The 23,156-nt window shown below is 34.5% G+C and overlaps 1 protein-coding gene across 1 annotated transcript in view; it reads right to left on the bottom strand.

Moving 5' to 3' along the window:
- The window catches only part of Nubpl (NUBP iron-sulfur cluster assembly factor, mitochondrial), a 217,510-nt gene that overhangs the window by 39,484 nt on the left and 154,870 nt on the right, over positions 1-23,156 (bottom strand). Inside the window, exon 7 of the mRNA XM_027929568.2 lies at positions 11,695-11,788. Within this exon, the coding sequence (XP_027785369.1) occupies positions 11,695-11,788 (94 nt within the window). The remainder of the gene's footprint in view (positions 1-11,694; positions 11,789-23,156) is intronic.

The following is a 23,156-nucleotide window of genomic DNA, read 5'->3' as shown; positions in this document are numbered from 1 at the left end:
CTACATCACTGAATCCTCTTCCCATTCACATAATGTGCTAGTGAGACATGCATAAAGCAGGCATTACGTCAAGAAGCTAATAATCTATCTGGGAGACCTTCCCGCCAAAAAAAAAAAATAAAAGATTACAACACAAAGTGCTAAGTATTAAACCAGAGATGTGCATCTGAAGTTATAAAGGAAGGACAGGAAGGATCAGAGGATGATGCACTATGGGGTGGGAGGTGAAAGGTTAGAAGCATTGAGGAAAAGTTCCAGGAAAGGTTATTCCTAAGTAGAGACCCAAAAGTTTATTTTTTATTTTTATTTTTTAAGAGAGAGAGAGAGAGAGAGAGAGAGAGAGAGAGAGAGAGAGAGAGAGAGAGAGAATTTTTTAATATTTACTTTTTAGTTTTTGGCGGACACAACATCTTTGTTTGTATGTAGGCTGAGGATTGAACCCGGGCCGCACGCATGCCAGGCGAGCGTGCTACTACTTGAGCCACATCCCCAGCCCCAAAAAGTTTATTTTTTTAAAAAAAATTTTTAAAGACAAGGACTCTTTTTTTATATATTTATTTTTTTAGTTTTAAGTGGACACAATATCTTTATCATATATTTATGTGGTGCTGAGGATCAAACTCCATGTCTCAAGCATTCTAGGAGAATGCTCTACCACTGAGCCACAACCCCAACTCCCTAAAGTTTATATTCTAGAAAACTCACATTGTAGAGATGGTTTGGTGGGGGATAAACTGAGAGCCATGGCATGAATTCAGATTCAAAATAGTGGTGACTTGAATTAAGGCAGTACTTAAGTGACAGAGATGGAAGCTTCCCTAGATTTCCACTTTTAGCCTTACAGAAACCAGATAGCTATTGGGATGGATACAGAGTTTTGAGAAAAACTGAAGTATGATTTTTTCATTAAGTGAGAATAACAAAGGCCTATTTATGATTGACAGAGGCTATAAATTTCTTAAATTTTATGGTTTCTTCTACATTGGAATTTTTTGCAGTACAAAGATGTGGTTTCTTTTAGATAATAACCCCAAAATAATTAACATGAACATGTTATAAATCACATGATTGGCCAAAACCTTTTAACTAAATACACAGTGCTAGGACATTTCAGAACCCCAAACCATTAAATTGGTACCAAATTGTAAGGTTTATCATAGTTAACGAAAATAGAGAAAGAATTAACAATAACTGATTATACCAAGTGGAGGACAAATGACACTACAAAGTACTGTCCGAAGGGATATTCTGAAGAAATTAGAATAGAGAAAATTTGTGGGTGAAACTAGTTTTCACCAAGTACATGGTAGGTAATATAAGCATAACAAACTTAAAAAAAGTCTGTGCAACAGTAAGCTATAAATTCATCTTGCAATCAGCATTTTCATTTCTGCAAAACTTTATCTTTCACATTAAATGTCACTAATTTGAATTTCATTGATTTTGTAAGTTTTCTTATATTTTTATGTTTTTAGTATTTTTAATTATATAAGAGCTATAAACAAAAGGAATTTGTGTTTACATCTATTTAAGTAACTAGTTTTATAATAAAAATGAATCAATATGGGATAAGGGGAGGAAATTACTTTCCCTTTAGAAGGAGGGTTTATATTCATTATTCAAGTTTGAGATATACCAGCTTTAGAATTCAAACACACAAGGATTTGAAGTTTGATTCTATAACTGATTACCTTGTGATTCAGGGATTACTTAACCTGAGTTTCAGTTTCTTCATTTACAAAATGACACAGTGATATTTAGATTTCAAGATCTGTTATGATTTAGATACTAGGTGTCTCCCAAAAGCTCATGTGTGAGATAATATAAGAAGGTTTAAAGGAGAAATTATTGGGTTATGAGAGCCTTAACCCAATCAGTAAATTAATTCCCTGACAGGAATTAACCGAGTGGTAACTGCAGGATGGTAGGGTGTGACTGACGGAGGTGGGTCACTGGGGGTATACATTGGTGAGCTAAGCTTAGTGTGTCTGTATGGCTCTCTCTTTCTCTCCCTCCCCCACCTCCACCTTGGTGTGATGTCTTGAGCTGCTTCTCTCCACAACACTCTTCTAACAAAATGCTCTGCCTCACCTCCAGTCCCTAGGATGGAGTCACTATCTATGGACTGAGACCTCTGAAACTGTGAGCCCCCAGAAAAACTTCTCCTCTAATTGTTCTTGTCAGGTCTTTTGGTCATAACAGTGAAAAAGCTGACTAAATCAGGACTGAAATAATACAATAAACCACTGTACACAGAAGCTTAATATGGTGCCTCACATTCAGTAATGATAGATATTGTTAATAATATCATCACCATTATTATGTTTTTTATTGCTATTATTAAAATGTCTTAGAAGTTTCTGAGAAGATCAATTTTCCTATATGCCGTCAGACAACTGCATCTTACTTTCAAACTGTTCCATGGACAGCCATCTTCCTATTTTAATTTATTCTGCCTAACAAACTATGGTTCTTTTTCCTCTATTTTAAGGATGGATGGAAATCATATTTCTGCAAAAATTATACTCTACAAATCTGATATATTTCTATGGTTTGCTACCTTTTAGATTCTGTTGTCAATGTTTCACCATATTTTCATTTTCAGCCATTCTGAAGGGATGAATTCTAGCTCTGGCCCCATCTAGCTATGTGACTAATCTTGTACAAATAACTCAGAATCACTCTGGGTATCAGTTTTCATAGCTGTAAAATTACTACATGTACTGGTCTCCAAGGTCTCATTTATCTCTGATTATATAATATAGCATTCCCACTTAACTCTAAATATTTTCAAAACCACCCTTGCTCAACCTGACTGCCCTAAAATAATCTCATTTATGTCAATGTGAAATGCCCTCTCCTTCAAGAAGTATTGCCTCTCAATCTCAGAGCCATTCTCTTTATACATATGGAAACTCCTTAGTTATTCCCTCTAAATCTTCTCCTTAAATATATACTACTATACACTCTTGTCTACTATTTGCACTATCATTACAAAATATAGCTTTATGATTGTTATGATTTGGATGTGATTTGTCCCCCAAGGGTTCATTTGGTAGAGGTTTGGTCCTCCCTGTGATGACTCTGACGTGACAGAACTTTTAAGAGGTGGGACCAGAACGTTTAAGAGATGGGTCCTTTAGGGAAATAATCAGGCTTTCATTAGGGATGCTGTCTTTAGAAAAAAATAAGGTAATTTTCATAGGACCCCAGTTAGTTCCTGCAAAAGAGAGTTGTTATAAAAGAGAGCCTGACTGACCCTTTCAATTTCTCAGACTTCCTGTCTTATTATGTGATTCCTACTCCCACATGCCATTATGCCATCTACCGTGATGTGATATAGTCAAGGAGGTGTTTACCAGAGACCAAATGGATGGGGCTACCTGATTTTAGGTTTTCAGCCTCTAAAACTGTGAGCTAAATAAACCTATTTTCTTTATAATAACTATCCTTATTTATTTTGTTTAAGTGGAAAACAAGTTAACACAATGGGAAGTCATGTTTATTTTCATCTTTTTAGTCAAACAAAAATAATGATGTAATATCTTACACAAAATAGGCACTTAACAAAAGATCAGTGACTTAACAACTTTCTTTTACTTTCAGACTTATCCATCCTAGATTACTGCAGCTTGAATTCTTAGTTGGTAACTCCTTAAATTAAGAGTCAAGAGCTCTGCATTATGTACTATACAACCTCAAAAAATTCAGTAAATCTCAATACATCTCAATTAACTCCTCTATAAAATGAATTTATTTCCATTGGTCTATTTAAAGTGTTATTTCATTATTTTATAAAAAATAATATGAAAAATAATAATTATGTTCATTGACATTATTTTTATTAGCTATAAGACACTAGAGAGAGGGATTAAAGTGATTTGAATTTCTCTATACTTAACCCTAACAAAATCACAAATAAGCATTCATTTTAGCTGAGATTCTTTGCTGTCTGAATAGCACATAAATTAATAACTTTTTGACAAGGACAACCAGTATGTCCCATTTAATATTCACAAAATATGTGAACATTTCATTGGAACTACCAACCACATTAATAGAAATTAGTGACTAAGTCTTTGATCACAATATAATCAGCTTTTGGCATACTGTCCTGGTCCAACATAAATCACTATCTCTTCATGTTGCACTAAAATGTAGTGCATCATGTAAATAACCATTTCAAACAGCCCAACAATGGCATTTAGAATTTATGAGAAGAAATAAATAAACAATAAACAAAACCTCCAATAAAATTAAATTTAATCCTTAATCAATTTATATATCTTAATTCCAAATTTTTAACTTTAAAAGAACTATGTCAATTTTTTCTTATTAGTATCTCTTAGTTTAAAAAATGGTATCCAAACCCTGGTGTTACATTTTATCTTTATGATTCTTGGCTTTTCTTCCTATTAAATTTTAATTTTGTTCATGGCTCATGAAATGTGAACCATTATGAACACGCCTAGAAATTTCTTCCTTTATAACTTCACTAATGATGTCACTGTAGTTTCATGATGTTGGAAAACTTGTGCTCCCTGTACTGACCATAAGGAAATGTCAGCAAAAGCAAAAAATGTCAGCAGTAGCATAAAAAAAAAAAAAAAAAAAGAATGCTCAGTTTGCAATAAATGGGATTATCTGGGAGACTGATTGCCCATCTCAAGAATCCCATTGAGAAATCTCTATCCATTTTCTAAGGTAAATGTCTAAGTCCTAGCAAATAATATTATTTAAATATATTTCCCAACTTGTAATCTGCTTTTTATCAGCTGTCAAATTCTGAGAAAGGTCATCTTGGTAGATTCTGAAAAATATGAAAACATCTTACAAAATAATTTAGAGTACTATCTTAATTGTTAATTCTCTTTACTATTAAGAGGAAAATCTACAACTGTATATCTGGATTTGGGTCAGAGTTCAGAGTAATTAAACACTTAAAACTAATTATTCCAGATGTTAGGCTGATCATAATTACACCACTGTTGGAACTACTCAACTATGCATTCTAGTCTCCAGGGCATAGATGGAATCTAATTCCCAAGTTTGATTGAGAACTTCAGGGTTGGAACCTCATAAACATGTACAACAAAATCTGCTCAGAAGTATACCTGGAGGAATAATTCTATATCTTACAACTACTGAGCCCATCAATGCAAAACCAACTAAGACTAAAAACAAACATTAACTATTATTCTTAATGCTCACAGTGCTTTTAATATTTAGTGCTACTGATTCTCCTTAATTTTTTTTTAGAGATAGACTTGCAGCAAAAGACAATAATCAGAGGCTAGGGATATAGCTCAGTGGTTGAGTGCATGCTTAGCATGTGTGAGGCCCTGGGTTTGATTCCAGTAGCATAAAAATAGAAGAAGAAAAGAATCATTCAACTTCTTCTGACTTTAACACAAAAAAATAACAAACACTTTATGATTTTTAAGTTAACCATAATGTAGATTGGCTTTGGTAGTTTTTAGCTCTCCTCTTTCTCTTTGAACTTTCTGAATTATAAATATTATGTGCTGTAAGATCAAGGAAGTCTACTAATATTAGTATCAGCTTAAGCAATATATGATTTAAAAGTCAATTTACCTCAATTGTATTCACAGACTACACTTCAACAGCAATAATTCTCGGAAGAATCACTGTTGTAGACTCCATGCTACCTTCCAACAGAGTTAAGAATTGACTACAGTCACAAAGGGGATGTGTCCTATTAATTTAGGGTCACAAGTTCAATGCCAATTTCAGCAACTTAGCAAGGCTCTAAGCAACTTAGCAAGACCCCATCTCAAAATAAAAAATAAAAAGGGTTAGGGATGTGGCTCAGCAGATAAGTGTCCCATGGTTAAATCCCCAGTATTCAGAAAAAAAAAAAAAAAAGAATCAATCATTTTGCTCACCTCAGAAACAAATTACATTTAAAAAATTACATTAATTGCTGCCAAAACAGATTTATCAAACACAGTAATTAAAGAAACCACAGTATTTGAGAGCTACTGATGAATACGAACATGTTGTACTTTAGAATTTTCATTAAGAATTCAAGTTCATCAAGGAATCTGGATACATATCTATTGTTTAGAAATAAAGACTGGTTCTTCAATATAATAGATTCAACAAGTAAAGGGCTTCCAGCCAATTTACATTAATGATACTACAAAGATTTAACCAGGGTTACTCAGGTTGCAATCAATAAGGAGACACTGGGGCTCAATGAGGCTTCCACAGATTTTCAGGAGTATAGGATGGAATGAGATAGATCTTATCACAAATAAAATGTTCTCTCCCTCTCTCCCTCTTTGTCTTTCTCCCCCTTCCTCCCTCCATCTCTCTCTCTCTTTCTCTCCCTCCCCATTCTCATTCTCATCTCCCTTCTCTATTCTGATGCCTCCAATAAAGTTAAGATAAAATCCTGGCTTCTTTCTAGTCTTGTATCCATGCTTATGCTGATCAGAAAACACCTCGGGAAATCTACACATTGTACAAATGTGTCTCTACAACTCACAAAGATCTTTTCTTCTTCTGAAGGTCTGTTCATGTTGAACTCTAAGATTTACTATTCTGCATTTCAAATTCTGTTAGAAGCACATGTAGCTCAGCTTGCCTGCAACTACAGCAAGCCACTACTAAAGGATGCTTGTTTAATAATGGAACACATTCCTTTTGAGACATGCTAGCCAAATTGCCCAGGCTGGCTTCGAACTTGTATCCTCCTGCAACAGCCTCCCTTGTAGCTGGGATTACAGGCATGCACCATCATGCCCGGCTCAACATATTCCTTTTTATAACCATTTTTTTTTTTTTTTTTGCTAAAAGATCCAGAGAGAACTGCTACTTCATTTACACTGGGCTTTATATAACCAGGTACATTTCATAAAAGAGAGGAAAAGAGACTGAGACTCTATATGGGAAGATCTTAGTCAATATCCAAATATGTTATACTTAAGATGTGAAGACATTCTTCAAGCTATGCTTCAGATCCTGATAAATTTCTAACATCTACATTTGGGACTTTACTTTTTCCAATATTTGATGGATTTAAAAGTAGCTTTTAAAATGAACCCAATGACACATTGGCCATTATATTATTCACTGAACTTTAAGACCTTTAAGGAATTTTAGCTATCTAGCTTGTCATGAAGGAAATGCTCAGAAATTCAGCAAAACTGAATGATCTCAGACACTATCTAAACACAGGATAGAGGACCACCTGGTAGGAATTCAAGGAATTCAAATGATGGTTGGCTAAGACAAGAAATTCTCAAAGCTAAATATAGAAATCGGGAGGGGATGCTTATAAAGTCTGGGCCTTTTTGTGTCATAGTTCAGAAATTATTAATTCTCAGGCTACTTCTTTGAATTGCACTGTAATTTCTACTTGTAAAGAATGTTCAGCCAAATATAGGAGCCCTGAAGAGTTTATTTCTTTTTAACTGCAGATTAGAAATATATTATTTATTAGCCAATGATGTTATATTTAATTTTATAAAGTTTATTCCAATTCTAACAAGGACTAAAGTTTCAGAATGAAATACCAGGAATGACCTAAAAGATAAAATTGTGGAATACAGTTGCTAGTCTTTCTAACAGTTGGTATAATTGTGTAACAACAAAGCAAATTTATTTTGAAAAGAATTTTTAAAATTTGATAAATAAAACAATAACTCTGTCTACATCATGAAGTTCTTGCCAAGTATCCATTAATTATAATTGCATCCAACATTTGCAATGGAAAGACAGTGTGCCTGAAAGAAGTCCAAAAGACTATCTCCTTTAATGTTCCAATCTGGGAACTGAAAACATAAATGAAGATTTACTATCCCAAAACACTAGGAAAATCTATAATTAAAGTCTTCTACTTTAAAAAAAATATTTTTTTAATTATAGATGTACACAATACTTTTATTTTACTTATGTATTTTTAATGTGGTGCTGAAGATCAAACCCAGTGCTTCCCATGTGCTAGGTGAGCACTCTACTGCTGTGCCACAACCTCAGCCCCTTAAGTCTTCTACTTTTAAGATTCAAGCATATTTCTAGCTTTATAGTATGGGTTCATTATAAATTGTAAAATTGTAAGGAAAATATAGCAATAAAATTCAATGCAAACAGTATTGTTCCTTTTGCTTTGAAAGAGTAAATTACAATCAAGGAACTATTTCAAGCAGAGGCCTTTGGCCATTCACGTATTTATCACATCACCAATAAGTTTCTGATCTCTCAATCCCTCATGAGGGTAGGTTTTCACATCACAAAACCACTGTCCAAATTCACAAAGAGTGTCATCATAGAACAGACAATTGTTTAAGCCAGGTAAATTACTGATGGAGAGCAAAATACCAGGGTGAACATGTGTGGGTTTTTTCCTCAAGAATTTTTGATGAGTAGTTCAATCAGTGTGGCAATAGGTCCAACACTTTTCACAAGCCAGAAAAGTCTTTCATTTTAAGCAATGACTGAAATATTACAGTAGCTTAATTTAAAATTCCTATCCCATCTCATTTAAATGAGAAAGTAGAAAAAGGGCCTCTGGCTTTCCTTCTATCAACAGGACCTAGACAAGAAAGGTCTTAGGGAAGAAAGGACATCACCTCATTATCATAATATAACACCAGATGTTAGGGCAGCTTTTCTGGAGCCCATAGATATTCAGCGTATTAATTAGCTGAATACTTTGCTATACACAGCAGCTTTTCCCTCTCCAGGAGATAAGAAATCAAAATAGGACCCACACTGTGGACTATTAGAACATTAAGAACTGCCTGGCTGTTTTCTATATCACTTTTGCCATTTGCTGGAAGAAAAAGAAAGAACAAACCAGGGACCATAATGGCTCCCCTCTTGGCTGCTCAGTCTCTGTCCCTTCTCTTATAAGAAAAATTTCCAAATGTTTCATTTCTGTATCAGTCTTTACTTATAAAGAACATTTTCCCCCTAATTTTATCCTATCAAAAACAACTATTTCATCTATTACTTCTCACTACACAAAATATATTTGCATCACTGCTCACCTACAGTGTATATATTCTCTTTATGTTTAATGACAGTATAATATTGTCTCATGATAATATCGATTTTCTACCAATTTGAGTGTATTATTGTGCAGTACTGTCTATATTAGCTTGCAAACTTCTAGAGGGCAGGAATCTTGTCCCCTGGCTTTGTATTTCATCTGTCACAGTCACTAATTTATAATGAAATGATGACCATGAAGATGAGAAGCTATGTTAGTAATTCCACTGGATGTACTCTTCCTTCTTTTCCGTCTTCAGGCTCTGCCCAGGTTCATTTTTCCATCCCTCTGTCTCTTGACCAGTGAGTGCCCTGGTAGCTGACCTCTGTGGATTGTATCACCGAGTTTCCTTGTCTTCTGGCTCCAAATGGGGATCTGCCACCAAGAGGTACCAGTAGCAGAAAAAAGAGAATGCGGGAGGGAAAAAAGGTGAAGTATTATTACCTACCTTGCATGCTACTTTCTCCAACCTTGCTGTAGTTCTGAGAATGGCCATAGCTTCCATCAGACAGCCCTTTTCCAGGGTTCCAAGAAATCTCCAGCTTCCACTAACACAGTTCACTCCTTTGCCTCTTTAGGTGTGTGTGTGTGTGGGGGGGGGGCAGTAACAACTTCCTACTGTCACTAGTCCCTGGGTACTTCACCATCTCTTGATGGTTTTCTTAATGCTGCCCACACCTCTGCAACTAATCCCTTCATTAAATGAATTCTTTTTTCCTGCTAGGACCTTGACTAATATGTACTTTAATATAAGTAAATTACTGAAACTTCAATTCTTAGTAAAATTAATCTTCACTTAATTCCAATAGTTAAAATGAAACTAAGACAGTCTTTAGACAGTAATTCAGAGGACTTCAGTTGAATAAAGAAAAAAAATATTTTAGGTAATATCTATTAGAATTTGAATACTAAAATAGTCCATGTATTTTCAAGGAAATTATAATACTTCTTGAAGAATATTAATCATTTTTATTATGGAAAAGCAACTGAGTGATCAATGATTCCTAAGAGTATATAAGCATGCATTTAAGACATACTTCCAGAAGTCAGTCTTGGAATCTGTCCAATATAAAATAGGCAACAACTAATAAACAAACAAATAAGCAAAAAGCTAGTAAACTGTGTAATTAAACAAAAAAGAAAAAAAAGTAGAAAAATAATAAAGCCAGCCATAAAAAAAACAAAAACAAAACGCTGCCTTCTCCTCTTGGCAAGTTCAATAAGATAAGAGCAAATCTAAAGACTATAATTATAATTGGTCATTTCTCATCCTTTAACCTAATTCCTTTCCCTTCAGCAATTACTGCAACCACTAGGTATCATTCTGGTCTATACTTGTAATATGTAACGATTCAATAGTCTATGTAAACTCAAACTTAAATCTATTAGCCACTAATATTGCTGTCAACACATTTACCTTTATTGTTGTGATACAATATTTTTAACACAAGTAAGGAATTATTATATTTTCTTCAAAATTTCTTCTTATAATGAGCCTGTCATCCAACCCATGGAACAAAATAGAACACATATAAAGAGCTGCTAATTAGCATTCACAAAGAGGATCTTTTTGCTTATACAGGTCTGCCTGTATACATTTTCTAAAAGAATGTCTTTTTCCAAATATAAAAAATTTCATTCTCATCATGGCTTCTAGAAATGCAATGACACCAAGACTCCTAACTGATGACATTTCGCTACCCCTCCCTGAAAAGCTGTTTTAAAGTGTTCAAGTAGTTTCTAAAAAATGATACATTTAGATAGAGCTTTTGCACCATCCAGTGATTACAAAAAGGATGAATTATTTTCACATCAGTTTACTCCCATCTCATACTTAATAACCTGTCTCACTAAAGAAAACATCTCAGATTCCATTAAGGTTACCAAAGTATTAAAACATTCAAAATATCCATATTAATGAGGTTATACTGATATTTTAAAATAAAAGTGTATCTTGTCAAAAACTTAAATTACATGCTTTTAGTAATTAAATGTCAATGAAATGACTTCGAGAATCAGTAAATAACTGGTGAAGACATTTTAACTATTTTTCCGTGAGTTCATTTATATATGCAACTACATCTTTGTGAAATTTGGGGAAATCTTTAGAAACAGGTTCGATACAAAAGGTAACTAGTAACTAATACTTCAATTCCACATAATAAAAAATCCACTACAATATATAAATAATTTGTATTTGATAAATTACTTTGTTAATTGCTCTTTTGACTTTAAATAAGTAGCAGAATATAAAATTTTCTTATAGTTGTATTTACAAAACAGACAAATTTCCTAATATTTTCTCTCATTCCATACTTGCTCAATAAATATTTACCAAGTGCCTACCATGTACACCAGTGCTGTAAGTTATTAGACTGCTGTCAACCAGTGAAGTTTGTACATTTTATACTTTAATATACTTAAGTGCCTACATTTCTGGAACATAGAATTATATCACCACCTTTCAAAGTGTCTTTATGTTTTTTTTTTTAAATATGCTTATTCTGATAATCTGGAAAACTCAATTTATGCTTTAGATCTCTAAGGGAAAATTTATAAGTTCTTTTTTAAGACATAAAAATGTTTGGCTGTCTCACAGTTTGTTTTTCTCTATGGCAACATCAACACATCAAAGAAAGCATAAATTACTTTAACCTTTTAAGATTTAGATTTACCTGAAATGGGAATATTCTGTGAAACTGATAACTGTACATCTCCCGTTCCTGGTGGCATGTCAACAACTAAATAGTCCAGTTGACCCCAATCTACCTAAAAATCAAAATGACATAAATAACATCATTGTATGTCCATTCTAGTGAAAATAATGAGTATAAACAAAATGAATGTGCTAATAACAAATCTAAAATAACAGCTGTCACTTGAGACCTTACTAGGTGCCAGGCACCAAGGGATAAGGTCAAAGATGCATACATGACAGCCACTGCCTCTGGTAGATCCTTGAATGACACGCTTAAATTTCCAGATACTAATGGCAACCCCATTTTACAATTATCTCCTAATCAGGACAAATCATTTAATTTCACTGGGTATAATCCAACATTTTATCTAAAAGGTCTTAGCTTTTTGCCCTTGGGGTTTTACTGTTGTTGTTTGCTGGCATAGCACTTCCTATGCAAACATAAATTTTCTAAATTTATTATTTTTCCTTCACAAAATAAGACATACTAATAATGAAAACCAAAATTTAATAATAAGAAAAAAATTAAATATAACTACCATCCCAATACTATTAACATTGATTCTTTCTTTCCAAACATTTTTTAAAAAGAAATTTAGCAATTATATAAGTCTATAATGCTCAGACTCAAATCTAGTTAGTTCTCAAGGATATCTTGTGCTCTTTTCTTTTCAGATAGTTCTTCCCTGAGTTTCCAGTCTTCTGAAAGGTCCTAGGATCCTCTCAGTTGCCTCAAGTAGTATCTTGGAATCATACTTAATGCTTCCTTTTCCTTCTTTACCCCAGTCAGTTATTCTGCCTGCTAAAATCTCTCAAATGAATTTCTCTTCCTCCACCGCCAAGGAGCCAAGGGAGGTCACTACCACCTATTATTATTAAAGCCTCCCAGCCATTGTCTTTGCTCCAGTATTGCCCTTCCAGTCTGTCCCTAGTAACATTGAAAAACAGACCACATAAAAGATGCAAGACTAGTTGTGCTTTTTTGCTTAAAATTCTTTTCCAGCTTTTAGGATAAAGTCTGAGTTTAAGCTCTAAAACACTCTGTCTTGTGTTTTTGAGTAATTCCTCCTCATTCTTCAGATCCTAGTTTAAAATTCACTTCCTTAGGGAAATCTCCCACTAGATTAGATACAGCGTTCCTACTGTATACTTTACCTAGCCACTCATTTATTTGTCAAAGAAATGGTTAAGTACCTTGTATATATTGAGTTAAGTATTCATAATTAAATGGTATCATAGTACCTACTTTTCAGAACTTGAAAGATTTTGTATCTTCCTATAAAACTAAACTGAGTTAGAATACTTTAGAAAGGAATGGACACATAGGAGATAATTACTAAGTTTTTTCTCCCTACGGAATGAATGAACAAATAAACACATACAAAGGTTTGAGATTTGTTTTTTTTTCTTTAATCTAAATGGTAACTATGTAGGTAATTCCATATTCTGTTTCGTAAAATTCAATGTGTAACATGCCTTTCCCACATAATAATTTTTTTGATAAAAAGCTTGAATGAGATTAGATCAATAGATTCATTCATATATTAATATACCTATTCAACACATATTTATTGAGAATCCATTAGGTGCCAGCCATTGTTCCAGGTGATGGGGATAGAGCAATGAATAAAACAACATTCTAGCTACTGATATTTTATTAAGGGAGACCTGAAGACAGACAAATCAGAGCAATATGTGTTATGAAGAAAACTACAAGCATCTCTCACTATATAGTTATTTGGCTCCTGTTTTGGATATCCAGATCAAATAAGAAAAGTTCTAAAAAGCTCTTCAATTCTTGAATTTCAGATATAAAGTGATAAGAGTTCAGATAGCAAAGAATTTATCAAAAAATTTCTTTGACTCTCTTTGATTCCCAAGGTCAGATGATTAAGAAAACTTGTACAGTAGGGAGAAAGAATAGATGGTGGCGGGTGCTACTGTAGAAAGGGTGGCCAGAGCTACAAATGAAGTGATAAAGCAAGTGATGCAGACAGCTAAAGAAAAGTATTCCAGCCAGGAGCCCCAGCAAGTGATAGGCACATACAAGGAATAATGAGAAAACCAGCTCAGTCTTTCTAAAATAGCACCCCCATTATCACTGATTTCTCTCCTTCCCTGACATTGCTTTTCTTCATATATTTACCAGTATCTGACACTACATATTGATTTGTCTTTTAGTAATCCTATGCTATTTCACAAATGTATGCACTTGATACTAATAAAATGCCATATTTTAAGAGAATGATGATGCGATGAACATCATTTGGCTAATATTCAATATAGGGTTCTTTGGTTTGAAAAACAATTACCCCAAGGTTACCTATAAGCACCATCTATAAAACTATCTCCAAGAAAAAATAAAGGATGGGCTGGGGTGAGGCCCTAGGTTGTATCCCCAGCACTGAAAAAAAAAAAAAAAAGGATAAAAAACACTTTTAATTTTTTATTCTCAGTAAGCAGACTAACAGGTTTGTTTCAGAGAATACCAGATAACTGGTGCCAACAATTTATCACTGTTTTTCCTTGGCATTTAACCATATTTATCATGTTATCTTCAAGTTCTTATTTCAGAGACCTATTAAAAAATTGTTAAGGCAATTCATTTCCAATTACTCTTAAAATGAATTTAATCTATTTGAGAAAAGAACCTAGTCCAACACCTTTGTCACACATAGTGAGCTTTCCATAAAGGCTTGTTGATTGGAATTGGACCTAACTAAAGTTGATATGTGAGTTTCAGTTTTATGGTACTCACTAATACTAATATTGAAATATATTAACTACCAAGAAGTTCCAGTTATCTTATAAAAGAGCCACCAAAAGCATTGATTTTAGAATGATTTGGGGCTTTTCCAGATTCTACGTAAGAGTTTGTTACTTGTAGAAATTATGTTTTACTAAATGTAAAGAAATATACCAGAATCTCATTTATTAATAAAAATCCAGTGGTAGAACCAGATTTTGTGTGGCTTGAAGCATATACATTTTGAACGGTTCTCTATTCAAATAGAAACTCAAAATTGTGAATGCAAAATTAAATATAGTCATCAATATAGATACTTCTTGACTATAATCAGATTACAACTCCAGAAAATTGAAAATATCATCAGTGAAAAATGTGTTTCACATACCTAACCTACCAACCACAATAGCTTAGCAATTCTCTAGGGTAGTGGTTGTCTTCATAATGCATGGTTAACTGGGAACAGGGGCTTGCTGTGGCTGCCCAACATAACAAGAGACCATAGACAACTAGTCAGGGAAAAGATGAAATTCCAAAATCCGAAGTCGTTTCTATGGATTGTGTATTGCTTTCCCATCACTATAAAGTGGAACTACTTTAAGTCTCTTAAGAAGGGAACACCTGTATTTATTTAGAATATGAAAAAAAATCACCATTAAGTGCCAGAACTTTAAAGATTCAAGTTCTCTAAGATCTCTTGAATAACAGGAATGCTTCCTAAATGCAACCTGGTTTCCACTCTCCATCTAGAATAGAACATTGTACAATTCCCAAGATCTCATAAGGTCTCATGTGAACATGTAACACTAAGCTGAAGTTTCATTAGCTCCATGGAATCCCACTCTAGTAAAACCTCCTCAGTTTCCTCCCATGCTCCAATCACAAAGGATCCCAGTAGGAAAGTCTCAAGTCAGTCTAGAACTGAAGATACCAAGGTAGTCCAGATGCCCTATGAATACAGAAATAGCACTACTGCAGAGAATTCAGCATGTAGCTACCAAGTCAAATACATGTAAAACTGAGGGGGACAAAACAACAAAAAGGGAGAATCAAAAAAAGAAAAAAAGAAGTCAGAACTTAGTTCTCCTAATTGACACACAGTAGGGAGGCCAAAGTTACCAATAATATATTGACTATATATTTCAAAATAACTAGAAGAGAGGATTTTGAATGTTTTTGCCACAAAGCAATGATAAATGTTTAAAAAGGCAATAAATACGCTTATTATCCTGACTTGATTATTAGACAATATATACCAATATTGAAACATTACATCGTGCCCTATAAATATGTACAATTATGTACATATTTATGTAATAAAAAACTTAGGAAAACAAAAACACAAAGCTAGTGTCCAGGGCAACTGAGGAAAATGGGATGAGACAAGCAATTAGGACTTGAATCTGTAAAAAGAAGCTTTCCACTAGATGCCTCTTTTACACAGTAACTCAGGACTCTTATGTCCCTTGGAAGTGTTTGACATGCAACACTTCCAGATCCAAATATAATGCAGTCCCAGAACTTGTACAAAGCCATATCTATCTTAACTATCTATCTATTTATATATCTGTGTTATGGTTTAGATGTGGTGTCCCCCAAAACCTCACAAGTGAGACAATGCAAGGAGGTCTGGAGGAGAAACGATTGGGTTATATCTTTAACTTAATCAGTGAATTAATTCCTGATGGGATTAACTGAGTGGTGGCTAGGCTGTGGGTAGATGGGCTGTGGCTGGAGGAAGTGGTTCATGTAGGGCATGGCTTTGGGGATATATATATTTGTGTGTGAGTGTGTGTGTGTGTATCTGATCATCATGTGAACCAGCTTCCCTCTGCCACACTTTTCCTCCATGATGTTCTGCTTCATCTCGAGCCCTGAGGAATGGAGCTGGCCTTCTATAGACTAAAACCTCTGAAACCACAATCCCTCAAATAAACTTTTCCTCCTTTACAGTTGTTCTGGTTGGGTCATTTTAGTCACAGCAGTGAATAAAGCTGACTACACAGTCTGTACCCCATTCCTGACTTGAAAGTCCTAAAATCCTTGGAAACTCCAGAATGGGAAGAGTGTCTTTTGTGTGCTAATGAGTTGACAGGAGGCTGGAAACTCTTAGCCTCAGTGTGGGACCAACCACGTGATCAGAGAATTGGAACTTTTAGTCCTACACCTGACTCAATCAGCATGAAAAGGGAGAAGGGCTGAAGGCTGAGTTGACAAAGCAATGGCCAATGATGTAATCAATCATGATATAATAAAGCTTCTTATAAAAACCTAAAGGACAGAGTTCTGAGGGTTTCTGAATAGCTGAATATGTGAAAGTTCCCGGAGGGTGGCCTTTCAGGAGAGGGGATAGAAGCTCAGTGCCCTTCTCCCATATATATTGCCCTACGCATCTCCTCTTCCATCTTAGTGTTCATTTGTATTCCAAATCTCTGGCTTCTTGTCCACCAAGTGATTTCTCCTACCATGATGCTATCCACAATGCTGTGATGCAGCCAAGGGGGCCCTCATCAGAGGCCAAACAGATGGAACCACCTGATCTTTGACTTTTAGCTTCCAAATTAAGCTCTTTTCCCTCCCTCCCTCCCTCCTTCCCTCCCTTCCTTCCTTCCTTTTTTTGGTACTGGGGATTAAATCCAGCGGTGCTTTATCACTGAGCTGTATCCACAGCCCTTTTATTTTCAGGTAGGATCTCAATAAGTTGCTGAGGCTGGCCTCAAACTTGTGATTCTCTTGCCTCAGCCTCCTGAGCTGCTGGGATTATAGGCATATGCTTCTACACCCAGCTAAATGTCTTTTCTTTATAATTTACCGAAGCCTTAGATATTGTTAAAGAAGATAGACTAATAAAACTGGTATGGAAGACGCATTTAGCCTGGTCTCAAGCCCCATGGCCAAATTTTACAGGCAATAATTACCAAACTCCTAGGACCTTAGATTTAACTAATTTCTAGGATTTGACATTGTTCTTCCAACTCTAATAATTCTTAGTTATTTTTATACATAATTATCTCCCTAATTTCAATGTATGCTTCCTAACAGAAAAGAACATTTATATGCATTTCTGTACTTTCCTTCTACATCCAGCCCTCTCCACAATGTCTAACAATATTTAATCAACAGCTACTGAATGATTCTGTGAATCAAGTTGCTGCTTACAATTTTATTATACAACTAAAATTAAAATCTTTGCCATAGGTAACTTTTACATATAATATAAATGTAAAATGGAACATGAAGTGTTTTTCTTTATATCTGAACCATGAGTTTTGCTCTGCCCTGTGGCCTATTTATAAAATCATGCAACATTTTATTTTAGTTATGAGAAGAAAATTGCTATGAAAGAAAAATTATTTAAATATAAATTCCACAGCAAATGTCTGAATAATACAAAAAACATCCTACTACAGTTGATGGCCTACTGGCTTGTGGAAATAAATGATACAACACAATAAACTTATCCTTGAGATATTCTAAGAGTTGACCCAATTATACAAGAACACACTATTCAAGTTACAATGATATAAGTATTCTCCCCCGAATCTTTTCATCCTCCCCACCATGATAAAGTTCTCCATTCTTTTTAAAATATCTTCTTTTCTAAGGAGAGGCTACTTGGGTAAATCCCTCCAAAATTACTATAAACCCAAACAGACAGCATATTGAGAAAAAGATGAAAACTTTATTCCTCTCCTTTCCCTTTACCATCATCATTTCCTTAGTTGTCCTCTTAGTAGAGATGTAAAGCAAGCTGGCCCTGACAGCTTGGAGAAAGATAACTATTTCTATAAGCTAATACATGGATCCATCTTTGGAAACTCTCTGAACCTACTTACTTAAATAATATTTAAAACATGTTGTCCCAAGGATAACTATGTAAACACATACAGTTGAAACAGTAAAACTTCAAAACCAAAAATAATGACACTACCACAAAAGTAAAAGTATTTCAATTACTTATAGAAACTCTTAAGTTCTCTCAAGTCCTGCTTTGGGTCAACTGCTTATATGTATAGATTTTCATAACCTAGGAAATAGATGTTAGTGCGGGATAGGACTGGTACCAAAAAAGTCTGAAATACTACAAACCTGTTTGAAATATCAAACTATTTTAAAGAAATTCCTAGGGGCTGGGGATATAGCTCAGTGGTAGAGCATGTGCCTAGTATGTGTGAGGTCCTGGGTTCAATCCCCAGCACCAAAATAAATAAATGAATTAAATTACCAAAATAATTTTTAAAATTTATTTATTTTTGGTATATTATGGTTATACACACCAGTGGGGTTTGTTTTGACATATTCATAAATGTACAGAACACAGTTTTCTCCATTTCAATTCTCAGTAGTAGCCCTTTCCCCCCCTCCTTTCTCCCCTGATTATGTTTCTCTACTGATCTTTCTTCTATATTTATTTATTTAAATTGGTGCATTATAGTTATATATAAAATTGGAATACATTGTGATATATTCACATAGCACAATTTGATCAACATCTTTCTCCAGTTTTTCTCCCTTCCCTTTCTTCCTTCTTCTCCTTTGCTCCTCTGCTTCTATTCTACTGATCTCCTTTCTGTTTTCAAGAGAACCTCCCTTTTTATTCTTCTTTTCTCTCTCATTTCCACATACGAGAGTAAACATTCAACCTATGACTTTCTGAGTCTTAGCTTATTTCACTTAGGATAATGTTCTTCAGTTCCATCCATTCACCAATGTTATGGTTTGAATATGAGGTATTCTCCAAAAGCTCACATGTGAGACAATGCAAGAAGGTACAGAGAAGAAATGATTGGGTTACATGAGCCTTAACCCAATCAGTGAATTAATCCCCTGATAGGGTTAATTGAGTGGCAACTGAAGGCAGGTGGAGTGTGGCTAGAAGAGGTGAGGCATTGGGGTGTGGCTTTATGGTATAAATTTTTTGTCTGGCAAGTGAAGTATCTGCTTTCTGATCATCATGTGAGCTGCTTAACTCTGCCACACTCTGAAAGAAAATGGATGCTAACCAAGAATACTATACCCAGCAAAATTAAGCTTCAGATTTGAGGATGGAATAAAAACCTTCCATGATAAACAAATGTTGAGAGAATTCACAACTAGAAGCCTGCTCTACAGAACACTCTCAGCAAAATATTCCATGAAGTTGAAGTGGAGGGAAAAAAGTAGAAACCAGCAAAGGGAGAAACTACATTAAAGGAATAATCAATCAAAGAAGAAACTAATTCAACTTAAAAACCAGAAATAATCCAAAATTACTTGGAATAAAATCATACCTCAATAATAACCTTAAATGTAAATGGCCTAAACTTATCAAACAAAAGACATGGACTGGCAGATTGGATTAAAAAACAGGACTCAACAATATGCTAAGCAAAAACATCCACAGACCAAAGGTGAAAGGATGAAAAATATATATCACTCACATGGATTGTGTAAACAAGAGGGGTTTCTATCCATATATCACATAAAGTGAACTTCAAGCCAAAGTTAATCAGAAGGGGAAAAGAAGGACATTTCATACTGCTTAAAGGAATTATACATCAATAAGATATAACAATCATAAATATCAATGCCCCAAACAATAGAGCATCTATGTACATCAAACAAACCCTTCTCAGTTTCAAGAATCAAGTAGACCACAACACAATATTACTGGGTTACTTTAACACACCTCTCTCACCAGTGGATAAATCCTGCAAATAAACTATAAAACTAAATAATTCAATCAATAATTCTGACTTAACAGACATATATGGAGTATTTCATCCATCAATGATCGAATATACTTTTTTTCTCAGCAGTACATGGATCCTTCTCTAAAAGAGACCATATCTTATGCCACAAAGGAACTTTTAGCAAATAAAAAAATAGAGATAATACCTTGCATTCTATCAGATCATAATGGAATAAAACTAGAAATTAATACTAAAATAAAAGTAGAAGTTACTCTAACACATGGAGACTAAATAATATTCTACTGAATGACTAATGGATAGCAGAAAAAGTCAGGGATGAAATTAAAAAAAAATACTTAGAAGTAAATGAGAATAGCAAAACAACATATCGAAATCTCTGGGACACTATGAAGGCAGTTCTAAGAGGAAAGTTCATTGCATTGAGCTCATTTATTAAAAGAATATAAAATAGCCAAATAAATAACCCAACATTATATCTCAAAGCCCTAGAAAAAGAAGTACAAATCAACATGAAAAGCAGAAGACAGAAAATAATTAAAATCAGAGCTGAAATCAATGAAATTGAAAGAAAAAAATTGAAAAATTGACAAAACAAAAAGTTGGTTCTTTGAAAAAATAAATAAAATTGAAAAACCCTTAGGCATCCTAGTGAAGAAAGAGAGAAAACTCAAATTACTAGAATTTGTGCTGAAAAAGGAAATATCACAACAGACACTACTGAAATACAGACAATAATTATAAACTATTTTGAAAATTTATATACCAATAAAATAGAAAATATTAAAGATATCTGTTGAGAGCCACAGCCGAAGGGGCCCCAGCAAACTTCCAGCTGCCAGCAAACTTCCAGCTGCCAGCTGATGATTGGCTCACAGCGGCCCCAGCAAACTTCTAGCTGCCAACTGATTGGCTCCTCTGCGGTGATGCTCATTGGGCTGTTCCCCCGCCCTTTCAGACCAGGGAGCTGCTCACTGGGGGACTTTTTTTGGCTCCGCCCACACGACCCAGCCAATCAGCCTCAAGAGCAGGAGGAGTGGGGGAGGTTGAGAGGCTTGTGGGAAGCTGGTGGCAGTTGGGCTCTGAGGGAATTCCTGAAGAGCTGTGTGGTTGGGTGTGTGTGTTCTAAAAATAAAGTTCATTTCTTTTGACAAGTGGCTCCTGAATTGTGCCCAGCCAGACTGTGGCAGATATCAACAAATTTCTAGAGATACATGGCCTACTCAAACTGAATCAGGAGGACATACACAATTTAAACAAATCAATTTCAAACAATGAAATAGAAGATGCCATCAAAAGCCCACCAACTAAGAAAAGCCCAGAACCAGATGGATTCTGAGCAGAGTTCTATAAGACCTTCAAAGAAGAGCTAACACCAATTCTTGTTAAATTATTCCATGAAATAGAAAATGATGAACCCTTCAAAATTCATTCTATGAGGCCAATATCACCTGGATCCCAAAACCAGGCAAAGACACATCAAAGAAACAAAAGTTCAGACCAATATCTCTAATGAGCATAGATGCAAAAATTCTCAATAAAATTCTGGCCAATCACATACAAAACATATTAAAAAGATAGTGCATCATGAGCAAGTGGGGTTCATCCCATGGATGCAAGATTGGTTCAACATACTGAAATCAATAAAAATAATTCATCCATCAATAGACTTAAATACAAGAATCATATGATTATCTCAATAGGTGTGGAAAAAGCACTCTTTCTTTTTCAAACACTAGAAAACCGAGGGATAGTAGGAACATACCTCAACATTGTAAAACCTATATTAAACCCAAGACCAGCAGCATTCTAAATGTAGAAAAATTGAAAGGATTCCCCCTAAGAACTGGAACAAGACAACGATGCCCTCTTTCACCACACTTTTTATTCAACACTGTCCCTGAAACTCTAGCCAGAGCAATTAGACAAAAGAAAGAAATTAAAGTGATACGAATAGGAAAAGAAGAACTAAAACTATCACTATTTACTGACAACATGATTCTATATTCAGAAGACACAAAAACTTCCACCAGAAAACTTCTAGAACTCATAAAAGAATCCAGCAAATTAGCAGGATATATAAAAAAATTAACACCCATAAATCAATTGCATGTCTATATATATCACTGAAAGAGAAATTAGGAAAACTACCCCATTCACAATAGCCTCAAAAAATAACATATTTGGGAATAAATGTAACAAAAGAGGTGAACTATTTCTCAATGAAAACTACACAAGACTCAAGAATGAAATTGAAGAAGACCTTAGAATATGGAAAGGACTCTGATTGCTCTTAGAGAGACAGAATTAAGATTGTCAAAATGGCCATACTACCAAAAGTGCTATACAGATTTAATGCAATTCCTATTAAAATCCCAATGACATTCTTCATAGAAATAAAAAAATCAATCATGAAATTCATTTGGAAAAATAAGAGACCCAGAATTGCCAAAGCATTCTGTAGCAAGAAAAGTGAAGCATCACAATAACAGTGCTGTAGTAACAAAAATGGCATGGTACTGGCACCAAATCAGACATATAGACCAATAGTACAGAGTGGAAGACACAGAGACAAACCCACATAAATACAGTTATCTCATACTAGATAAAGGTGCCAAAAATGTCCATCGGAGAAAAAAATAGCCTCTTCAACAAACTGGTGCTAGGAAAAGTAGAAATCCGTATGTAACAAAATGAAATTAAACCCCTATCTCTCACCCTGCACAAAACTCAACTGAAAGTGAATCAAGTTTGGCATTAGAACAGAGACCCTGCACCTACTAGAAAAAAAAGTAGGCCCAAATCTCCATCAATGTTGATTTAGGAACTGACTTCTTTAACAAGACTCTTAACACACAAGAAGTAAAATCAAGAATCAATAAATGGGATGGAATCAAACTAAAAAGCTTTCTACAGCAAAGGAAACAACCAAGAACATAAAGAGAGAGCTTACAGAATGGGAGAAAATCTTTACCATCTGCACCTCAGACAAAGCATTAATCT

This window comes from Marmota flaviventris, chromosome 2, assembly GCF_047511675.1.
Source record: "Marmota flaviventris isolate mMarFla1 chromosome 2, mMarFla1.hap1, whole genome shotgun sequence".
NCBI lineage: Eukaryota > Metazoa > Chordata > Mammalia > Rodentia > Sciuridae > Marmota > Marmota flaviventris.
This window is presented reverse-complemented; position numbering and strand designations above follow the sequence as displayed.